We start from the raw sequence: 11,642 nt of genomic DNA on the forward strand, positions 1-11,642 counted from the left end.
TTGTAATATGTTCTCCGGGAGGGAGGAGACCTTTGAGCACAGCGCCCGCGAGTTCCGGCAGAGAGCCCCTGGCTTGGCTCTCCAGAGCCCCAAGAGGGCTGGATTTCCCCACACTGGACAACTGTAGTTCACACAATTCCTAAGGGAGTTTCTGCACTGCATGCTTCTAGTTTGTTTGTCCCTTCTGGGTTCAGGTAGGCTCCTGCTGGCTCAGGGAGGCTTGTTCAGACTCCTCTGCTGCTCCTAAAGGACTTGCAGTGTTCCAGATATTACACTAGCCTCCCTCCAGACGTGTTGGACCAGAGCTTGCATTGGCCTGCTGACTGGGCATAACGGGACCTGCAGTCCAACACCTCTGGAGGGAGCCGGCTTGGGGAAGATTCTGATTATACAACAGTAAAGAAAATTTCCCCTAATTAAATGGGGCCTGAAACTTGTATTTCCACCAAAGTCCTGAGAGGGAAAGAGAATATTAAAATGACTGTTACAAAAGAGGCAGCACTGAGGTTTGTGCATTTGTGTTTGGAGGGGAGGGAGGAGCGTGGAAGGGGAGCTTGAGGGAATGGACACAGACTAATTCCCCACACCCAGGCAACAAAAGCACAAACCCCATTCCCCCCCCCCCATTCCCGTTGCTTGGAAGACAGAACTGCATGGGCCCCATGGCTTGGCCTGCAGCCCGTAAAGTAACCTGCTGCCCTCAAGTGCTGTGGAGAATGCTACCCCACTGCCAGTGCTGCTGTTTTGAATTACATTTTGCTGTGAAATGAGGAAAGGAAAAATGTCACTATCTAGATTTGAATATCTCAGTTTTAACCCATGCATACGAAATACAAATGAAAATAGGGCTAAGTATTGTCCACAGAAGTACGTATGCGCAAGTGGCATCTGTACACCACCTGTTCAAATGCTGAAAGTGTTGTTAGGTCCTCAGTCCATTGCACTGAAGGAGGTGGGCATTTAAAAGGAGGTGGAGAGTCCATTTGCGCTGACCGCGCATTAACTTCCAGGAAGCAGGTAGATCATTTACAAGGGCATTTACATCTGTAGATATTGAAGAGTGCTGCAATGCAAGGTTTATCTGTATAATAAGGTAAGAACATAAGAAGAGCCCTGCTGGATCAGACCAAGGGCCCATCTAGTCCAGCATTCTGTTCACACAGTGGCCAATGAGCTGCCCACGGGAAACCCACAAGCAAGGCATGTGCACAATAGCACCCTCCTGCCCATGTTCCCCAGCAACTGGTGTACGTAGGCACACTGCCTCTGATACTGGACTGTAGAATATATCCATCAGGACTAGTAGCCATTGAGAGACAAATTCCTGGAGGAAAGGCTAACCCCCTTTTGAAGTCATCCAAAGCCTCCTCCCCAAAAGAGGCAACCACTGGGCATTGCCCAGACATATGGTTAACACAAGCATTAGCAGTGTTACACCTCCAGCAATTGGCTGACTTAGACAAACCCATTTTAAAGAGATGTTCCAGGTCCAATGCACACAGAAGAAACATTTTTGCTAAATACAGCAGAACCTGAGCTCCATAGTCACTTCAGATACAGACGCTAAAGTGGTGATCCATTGATCGTCCCACCAGTTCCCTATTCCTGGCAAGACCCTGTGTATCATGTTTATTCACCAATGATTCATATTTCATTTTATTTTATTTTCAACATTTATATACCACTGCACATTTACACAGATTTGGGAGCAGTGAACACTAAAAGATAAAAAAATAAGAGGATAGAAGAATTAAACCCCATATTCAAAAGTCATTTTTAGAAACAGAACACCTCTAAAAACCATGCCTAGCCAGTTAAGAAAGGCTTCCTGAAATAAGGATGTTTTCAGCAGGAGCCCACAAGAATACACATTGCTGGGCCCAGCCTGACCTCTAGAGGCAGGGAATTCAATCCAGCCATAGGTCCATGAGGAAGCACTAGGAGAATGCCATCGGATGACGTCGGTGACCAGTCAGGTTGATAAAGTGGGAGGTGCTCTCTCAGGTATCACGGTCCCAAGTTGTTTAGGGCTTTATACACTATTACCAAAACTTTAAACATGATTCAAGTAGCGAGTAGGCAGTAAGTGAAGTTCCCTCTGAAAACGGGCAGCTCCTGACAACAGCCAAGCTGCTGCATTCTTCACTAGCTCCAGCTTCCGGACCAGCCTCAAGGGCAGCCCCACATAGAGCGCATTGCAGTAATCCAGCCTTGAGGTTACTAGTGCCTGCACCATTGTGGCCAAGCTATCCCTGTCTAGGAGAGGGTATTGCTGATGAACCAGCCGAAGCTGGCAAAAGCTATGAGCTGCTATGGCCACCAGAGACTCCAGTGACAGTGATGGATCTCAGAGTACCCCCAGACTATGAACCTGATCTTTCAAAGGGAGTGGAACCCCATCCAGAACGGACAATGAGGCCATCTCCCAGACCTGGGAGCCACTCACTCACAGGGCTTTTGTCTTGTCAGGATTCAGCTTCAGTTGACTGGCCCTCATCCAGCCCATGACTGAGTCTAGGCACTGATCCAGGACTTGCACAGCCTCACCTGATTCAGACAGAGCTGTGTATCATCGGCATACTGATGGCACTTGGCCCCAAACCCACCCATGCTAAGTATCTCTAAGCATGGATTGTGGGCCAATATGACTGATCAGCCTCAGGAAGTGCTTCCGATAGACTCTGAAGCTGTAAACGCCAAACCTGCATTTGCTATTACAGCCATTCAGCCATAGCAGGCAAGTCGTATTTGGCACACCATGCCAAGAATGACAGAAACCCATCATCCCCACCCACTAGTCGATCCAAGGAAAAAATCAACTTGTCCATCCTGTTCCGTCACAAAAGACATCTTCATACCAATTTTTAAATTTGGGTTTCCCCACAGAGTCGATTTCACGTGACAAAATGGATGTCAGGGTGGACACTGAGCCCATAGAATCCCAGAGTAGTTCTGATTCGGAGGAAGAGCAGTCGCTCCTGGGAGAGGAGCGCGCCCCTTTTCCCCAGGGCCCGCAGCTGACAGAGATTCCTCCCACCAACATTCCTAGATTAGAAAGCAGTCCAGGGAGTGACCCAGCACAGATAGCAGACTGGGTGGATGCGCGGCGCAGACACAGAGAGCGGCACCAAATGGAGGGCGTGGAAAGGAGGCGTAGCGCCCGGTTGGTGCTCAAAGAACGGTTGCGCCCAGAGGATCCAAGGGAAAAGGGGAGGGATTCTCCCTAGTCCATATATTCAGGGGTCTGCCAGTAATTGCCTTTCAAACGGGGACCAACTGTTCCAACTTAGGGCATAGGGATGCTGCTGCTGAGATCTAGTTGCTACCTGTAGAGTTGTTAAGTTGTAAAAGAAGAATAAAGCTTTGAAAGAATCCCTTTGTCTGTGTCTGGACTTGGCTACTGGATTAAGGAGCCCTTGACAATGGATCAAAATGTAACTGACGTGACATTATGTGATTCACCTCTTTTAACACTATGTGGGAGGAACCCTGTGCGTTTGTACCGAGAACCTAATGCCTTCCATTTAGAGAGAGGATCCACGTTAGAAGATTCCAAAATGGACCAAGGTGGAAAATCTGATCTAAGTGGAAAAGACCAAAATATTGCACACATCAACAAACAGGCCTCATCATATAAACAAGATCTGGAAAGCCAGAACCACCTTCTTTCCTTGGAGGTTGCATTCTTTTCAAGGATATCTTGGAAGGCAGAAGCCCCTAAAACTTTACAAAACAAAGCACTGAGGGTCAGGGTTAAACTAAGATTCAACTGCCACTTTGGTCGAAGTTTGTCTGTGGGAAGGGAGGGGGCACCTTCTTGTCCTTTGCCTCAGGCAGAAAAATGTCATGCACTTGGCTAGCCCCTCCCCCCATGCATCTGCTCATTCTCCAGGAATCCCCATTACTATACTAGATGCTTCTGGAAGTGGAAAGAAGCAGGGATGTGACTTTTGCAACATTCTCTTGTCTTCTACAGCCCACGATGTCACTTTCCAAGCTATGCTAGAGGATCACCCAACACTCTACAGAACATTTAGGGGGAGTCCAGGGGGCTTTAAAAGTCAGGAGTATCTCTCAAAGTCATGTCTCCCACTCTGCTAAATTATAAAAGTTTCTGTTAACAGACACAGTTGGAGATAATCAATTTTTTACACATTTGTTACACATAATTGTTTAACAAAATTACATCCTTAAAAGGAACCACAGTATGGAAACAGGGCATTATTAATCTAATCACCCATGTATATTTAAATCATTTGTACTGTGAGGCTTCTTTGATGTAAACAAAGACATGCGCCCTGCCTCAACTGCCTTTTATACTCGACACTTAAAACAGTTCCTCCTGCCTCCCACCTGTAAATGGAGTGAAATAGCTCTAGGGTAGCTGTTAACCAAGGAAAAGTCTGGGGAACACGGAGAACGTATATTCTGGCTGACCCTATTTTCGCACTTGCATCTGAGGCTGCCTCTTAAGTAGACCCTTCCTCCTGAATAGGCCCTAACTCATGCGTATTTCCTGGGTGAAAGGGTATTCTGGGAGTCAGGTAGGCACTGCCACCGTGGCTCTGAGTATCCCACGTGATACATTGCCCTTGGTGCTCTGGTGAGCCGTGGGTGGTGGGAGGGGAATTTGGAATCATGGCTGGGCTCATGACAGGGTTCAATGGTTTGCTGGGAACCTCAGACACGGCACCGGTGTCACAGGATCTCTCCTGTTGCCCCAGGTCTACTGTGGGCAAGGGTTGTTCCAAACCATCAGACTCCTCCTCCTCCAAAGAGGTGTGTGTGTGAGTTCCTTGATGGTACTGGAGGGCACCCCTCTGGCGGAATCTTTTTCCACACTTCAGGCATTCAAAAGGCTTCTCCCCTGTGTGAATTCTTTGATGTGAAATAAGGGTTGCCCTCTGAGTGAAGCACTTTCCACACATCAAGCATTTAAAAGGTTTCTGCCCTTTGTGAGTTCTTTGATGGTAAATGAGGTCCCTTTTCATGTAGAAGCTCTTTCCACACTCCAGACTTTTAAATGGTTTCTGCCCTGTGTGAGTTCTTTGATGTGAACAAAGGTTTTGCTTCCACCTATAACTTTTTCCACACTCCAAGCATTTAAACGGTTTTTGCCCTGTGTGAGTCCTTTGATGTAAAGAAAGGGTTTGCTTCCATCTGAAGCTCTTTCCACACTTCAGGCATTTAAACCGTTTCTCCCCTGTGTGAGTGGCTTGATGTAATGTAAGAGACCGTCTCCATCTGAAATTCTTCCCACACTCCAAGCATTTAAGTGGCTTCTCCCCTGTGTGGGTGGTTTGATGTAATGTAAGAGACAGTTTCAGACTAAAGTGCTTTCCACACTCCAAGCATTGAAATGGCTTTTCCCCTGTGTGAGTTCTTTGATGGCAATTAAGGGCACTTCTATCCCGAAATCTCTTCCCACACTCAACGCATTGATGTGGCTTCTCCCTTGTGTGAGTTCTTTGGTGGTAATTAAGAGCAGACTGGCAGTTGAAGCTCTTTCCACACTCCAGGCATTTCAATGGTATTACTCCTGTGTGAGTTGTCCGATGGATTTTCAGGTTTTGCCTGTAAATGAAGGTCTTTCCACACTGCAAACATTCAAATGGTTTATCTCCTCTGTGAATTCCTTGATGTCTAGCAAGGTCGTACTTATCACAGAAGCTCTTTCCACATTCCAGGCATTTAAATGGGTTGTCTTCTCTGTGAATTATCTGATGACGAGAAAGGCTGTGCTTGGAAATGTAGCTCTTTCCACACTGCAAACATTCAAATGGTTTCTGCTTCTCTCCTGTGTGAATCCACTGATGTGTGGCAAAGCTCATCTTCCACCTGAAGCTCTTTCCACACTGCAAACATTCAAAGGGTTTCTCCCCTGTGTGTATTCGCTGATGTGATCTAAGGGCACTCTTCCAGCTGAAGCTCTTTCCACACTCCAGACATTTAAATTGGTTCCCTTCTCTGTGCATTATCTGATGAGTAGTAAAGCTTTCCTTGTGCTTGAAACTCTTTCCACACTCCAGGCATTTAAATGGTTTCTCCCCTGAGTGTATTCTTTGATGGACAGTAAGTGCCCCCCTCAGACGAAATAATTTCCCACACTCCAGGCATTTAAATCGTTTCTCTCCTGCGTGAATTTTTCGATGTTTAACAAGGTCATGCTTCTGACTGAAACCCTTTCCACACTCCAGGCATTTATATGGGTTGTCTTCTTTGTGAATCATCTGATGTCGCCTAAGGCTGTGTCTGTAACTAAAACTCTTTCCACACTGCAAACATGCAAGTGGTTTCCGTTTTTCTCCTGTGTGAATTCTCTGATGTGTTGTAAGGCTGACCTTCCACCGGAAGCTTTCTCCACACTGCAAACATTCAAATGGTTTCTCTCCTGTGTGAATTCGCTGATGTGTTGTAAGGCTCACCTTCCAGAAGAAGCTCTTTCCACACTCCAGGCATTTAAATGGCTTCTCTCCGGTGTGAAGTCGCTGGTGTGTTGCAAGGCTCTTCTTACAGTTGTAGCTCTTTCCACACTCCAGGCATTTAAATGGGTTCTCACCTGTGTGAATTATCTGATGACTACTAAGGCTTTTCTTGTGCTTGAAGCTCTTTCCACACTGCAAACATTCAAATGGTTTCTGCCCTCTGTGCATTCTTTGATGTAAAGAAAAGGCCTCCTCCTTGTTGAAGCTCTTCCCGCACTCCAGGCATTTAAATGGCTTCTCCCTGGTGTGAGTTCTTTGATGGTACTGAAAGGCAGCCTTCTGGCAGTATCCCTTTCCACACTCCAGGCACTGAAATGGTTTCTCTCCTGAGTGTATTCTTTGATGGACAGTAAGTTTCCCCTTCTGACTATATGCTTTTCCACACTCCAGACACTTAAATGGTTTCTCCCCTGTGTGCGTTCTCTGATGGGCGAGAAGGACAGAACTCCACCTGAAACTCTTTCCACACTCAAGGCATTTATATCGTTTCTCCACTGTGTGAGTTTTACAATGTTCATCCTGGTTGGATTTATGGGTGAGTGTTTTTCCGCACACAGGGGATTTCTTCTCTCTCTTTTCTTTGGGTGCTTTTTGTTGCACCATAACTGCATGGAGGTCAGCATTCAGACATTTATTCCTCTTTTTATTTCTTCGGTTTCCCTCCAGCTTGTTCATCCCATCTCCATTCCCAACATTCTCTTCCATATCTGGTCCCTTACTGCTTTCCTCAGACACCTGATGTGCTTTTTCATTTCTTTTCTCACACACATCCCAGTCTGAAAGAAAAACAGAAACAGAAAGTGAGTGCAATGAAGAAAGACACTTGCAAATTAGGGATGGAATCAATTAGAAGGGAACACTTCAGTTCCCTAAACCTAATCAAACTTTATCGCCAAATGTAAGGTCCAGAGCAACAACTCCAAAGAGGTGCTCTGCCCACTACAGAGTGAATCAAATTCTTTCCAAGGCCACATTCATTTCCACTCTGTGAGCCTGCTGCAAGCCATGCATTGAATTCAGGAGAGTTTGCCAAATGCCTCCCAAGAAGAAACTTCTAAAACAAGGAAGAGCAGCACCCCGCAGCTTTACAAGGCCATGATCTAGGCAAGCCAAAAGTTCACACAGACTTTCATGATCTCCAGTACTCAGCCTGAGCCAGGACTCTCCATCTGATCTGCGTTTTGCACTCTCTGATCCCATCCACCTGCATCCTTGTCATCCTTCCAAATCTGGCACCTAACGTCCTGTCACTTGACTGGCTGGTCCAAGAAATATAGTACCAAGCAGAGGTGTATTGCTACCAAGAAGAGAAAAATTACAGTGTGAAGGAAGCTAGGGTGGGTGAGCTTCTTCATGGCAGGAATGTGGACTTTATAGTTAAACGTAACTGTACATTAAGGATGTTTTGTGAAGTTTGTACACTGCCTTGAAAGAACTCTTTTGCTTTAGAGTTATGTCCTTTTAAATCAATACATATAATGATATGCAAATGTTATGGTAATACAGTAACCTCGAGTCTTCTGGCACACTTACACCACTGCTCATGCTAAACATCATCCACACATTTGGGTACCTGGCATCGCTCAGAGATGGAACCCAGGCTTTGGACACATAACATTCCAGATTTGAGCCCCAGAATCTCTTGGGAAATGGATCCCCCCAGTATAGCGGGACCAGGAAACACCACTGCCTGAGATCTTGACAACCTAGCTATAGTGAGCATGGTGGAATGGAGAGAATCAGTAGGATATGGTCATCTCTGGATATAAACCATACAGGAAGAACAGGGAAGGGTATACTGGAGGAGGTGTTGCTGGAGATCCAGGTTCTAGTCCCCACTTGGCCATGGAAGCTCACTGGGTGATTTTGGGCCAGTCACAGACTCTCAGCCCAACCCACCTCACAGGGTTGTTGTTGTGAGGATACAACAGAGAGGAGGAGGATAATGTAAGCCACCTTGGGTTCCTTGCAAGAGGAAAAAAAGGCGGTATATAAATGCAATCAATCAATCAATAAAATATCCAATAGAGCATAGCACTGAGCAGAGTAGAAAACCGAAAAGGGGAGATTCTTTCACAGAAGCACTGTGGGTGAGAATACAAGGCTCTAAAACTAATTTAATACCAGGAACATTAGCTCTCATGTTTTAAATCTGTTAGGGCGCAATCCTATGGCCGCTAGTTAGCAGCTAGACAGCCATAGGATAGGTCAGTTCTCCGAGGTCGATTCCCAGAGAACCAACCCCCTCCTGTGCTGCCTTGTAGTCAGTGCGGATTGGCCCCAGGCTCCACGCTAGTAAGAGCGGTGCAGATCAGTGAGAATGGGTCATTCCCACGAACAGGGCAGGGAGGTCGGAAATGCCAGTACGACACATCCTATGTGTCGTCCGGCCTCCACTTCCCGCACTCCAAGATCCCGCTGCTAGACAGCTGAAATTGGCTGTCTAGCCATGAAAGCAGGGCAGCGGGAGCGAGGAGGAGATCCACTCCTCACCACTCTTCCCGCCTTGCACTTGATAGGCGCTCGCCCCCAGGGTTGGAAGTGACTGTTGATCCACATAGGATTGCTCCCTTATTGTATTTTAAATCCCTGAATTGCTGCTAGGTTTTATTGTGGTGTGCACTTTTATATTGTAGTATTGAGATTTTACATTTTATATCATATTTTATTTTATATCTTACCATTTTAATATTTGTGAACCGCACAGAGAGCTTCGGCTATTGGGTGATACAGAAATGTAATAAGAAATGTACATTAATAAACATGCTAACATCCCCCAGACCAAAATGCTCAGGGTATTCTTGAGATGGAAAATGAAATCAGGGAGGACTCCAAATAATCCTAAGCAGTGTCGCCCAGGACTTCATAGGAGATGCAAATGTTGTTGAACCAATTGGAAACAGTGACAACACAGCAATCAGATTTAATATAAAATTACCTGGGAATTCCAACACAATCACATTTGGCTTCAAACTTCTCTAAAATGAGCTAACTGGTAAAAAGGAAGTATAAAGGGGTGGGTCAAGGAGGGGAATGAGTAAGCACATAGTAGGACAAGTCCTGCTGAAAAAGAGTCGACATGGCTTTCGCAAAGGGAAGTCCTGTAGCAAACATCAAATAGCATTAGCATTAGAGTGGATTAGTGGCACCAACCTGGTAGCAGCAATCTCCACCCACTGCAGTATACACACCCACCTCGAGGGCAGCCCCCTGGACAGCACACTGCAGCAGTAAAACCTTAATGCTGGCAAGGGCTGTGGAACAGTGTCAAGGTGCTCTGAGGAGGGAGGTTCTGTGGATAACTACAGGTATTTGCAGAAGAATGAAAATCCCTCTTTGGTAGAATGGAGAAACGAACCATTCATCATTTTTCTCTTACAAGGAAGGGAAAGGGGATCCTCACCGAGACAGGCCACATGCCTCTACTCCATCCTGCCTTCCTTGTACACAAAGCCCTCTTCTCTGGATCCAGCAGAGCCCCTCCTCCTTGGAGAAGCCCACAGTCAACTCTTCAAAGGATGCTGGGAGCTGAAAGGGGAAAAATGCATTTCTCATCACAAAAATATACTGATAGTTATGACATTTTATTTATTCTTTACATAAATTGATATACCACTTTCCAGTGGGCTAGCAGGCTGGCTTGCAGAAATGATAAAAACAGAAAATGTAACACCAAAAACAAAGTAAAGTAATCACCACTCAGCCAACACTGTGCTGGCTGGGTCACCCTTCAGAGAAGGCCAGCAGACATCACAACGTCAAGCCTGAAGAGGCCTGCCTCGTGTCAGTGGGGAGCGTGTCCCAGAGGGCGGATGCTGGGACACTAAGCGCTCTCTTACAGCTGCTCCTGAGGTGACCCTTAGGAACAACATAGCAAGCTGCCTTACACTGAGCCTGCCCATTGGTCCATCTGGCCCAGTATTGGCCACACTGTCGGGCAGGGCCTCCCCAGGGTTTCAGGCAGGAGTTTTCCCAGCCCTACCTGGACATGCCAGGGAGTGATCTGGGCCCTTCTGCATGCAAAGCAGGGGCTCTACCAAGGAGCCATGGCCTCTTTGTCAAGATGAAATGCTTAGATTTTGTGGTAAATTGTGTTATTTGCATTACTTTTGTGAGTTGTGACTCACAATTTTTAAAAATAATGTCTAAGAAAAGTTTAGGATTCGTATCCGATAAAAATATACTTTCTCATCCATGTTTGTATAATCCTGTTCTACTGTGGATCAAATGTTCGTCTTAAATCTGGGTTACTTGGGTTCAGATCCTCGCTCAGCCACACAGATTACCTCACCACCTCACCTCACCTGTTTCAAGGATAAAATGGGATGAACCTGTGTATTCCACTCTGAATATTTTGTGGAAAGGATGAGATGCATATATGAATTTTAAAAATTGTAATCATATTCAGGGCTGTGACTTGATTTAAAACATCTTAGTTATTCACCCACTTTTTAGAATTCTGTTCCGTTTTTCCTCCACTAGGGAACTTAAAGTTGCTAACATAGGATGCAAAAATAATCACGCCAGTGTAAAAACAACACAATAAATATTAGAATCCAGCTTATCAGCAGAACAAAATTCCCAATTCGGGAGTGCATTCCAGAGTAATGGTGCCACAATTGAAAAGGCTCCGTCCCTAATGCCAACAAACCTCAGGCAATGGGAGTGCTGCAGCAGGACCTCAGATGTCAAATGAAGGGTATGTGAGGGAACATATCGAGGCAGTACTGAGAATTCGGCCCCAAGCCATGTAGGGCTTTAAAGGCAAGGACAAGCATCCTGAACTGAGCCTGGAAACAAACAGGTAACGACGCAGCTCAAGCAGGACTGGACTGAGATGCTCCATCCGACCTGTCCCACAACAAATTCAATTCACTCAATATGCGCTTGCATATGAAATATCTCCTTGTTTTTTATGATGCATGCGGCACTGTCAGACGTTCTCCACCCGAAGACCGCAAGATCCAGCCCTTTGAAAAAGCCAGACACAGTAAACAAGATCTTCATCAGTCCTCAGAAGAGGAAGACCCACAGCCCAAGACATCTGGAGGACAACAGGGTCAGGAAGGCAGCACTGCGCGGACCTCCTCCTCCACGGTGCCCGCCCCCCTTTTCTGAGCGTGCTCTGCCCCCCCACACACCACGAGCTTTGCTCTG

At 46.2% G+C, this 11,642-nt stretch overlaps 1 protein-coding gene across 1 annotated transcript; it reads right to left on the minus strand.

Annotated features, from left to right (window-relative positions):
- Positions 1 to 1,039: 1,039 nt before the first annotated feature.
- LOC146356279 (uncharacterized) lies at positions 1,040 to 7,190 on the minus strand. Its single transcript, XM_084831280.1, has one exon. The coding sequence runs from the start codon at positions 7,188 to 7,190 to the stop codon at positions 4,470 to 4,472; it is 2,721 nt and encodes a 906-aa protein (XP_084687406.1). The 3' UTR covers positions 1,040 to 4,469.
- Between the last annotated feature and the right edge of the window lie 4,452 nt (positions 7,191 to 11,642).

Source organism: Heloderma suspectum, chromosome 2 (genome assembly GCF_057233095.1).
Source record: "Heloderma suspectum isolate Gila_16-S chromosome 2, 16-S_ref, whole genome shotgun sequence".
Lineage (NCBI taxonomy): Eukaryota > Metazoa > Chordata > Lepidosauria > Squamata > Helodermatidae > Heloderma > Heloderma suspectum.

Coding starts and splice junctions, on each gene's coding strand:
- LOC146356279 (XM_084831280.1), bottom strand. CDS start 7,190: ATGGAAGAGAATGTTGGGAATGGAGATGGGATGAACAAGCTGGAGGGA.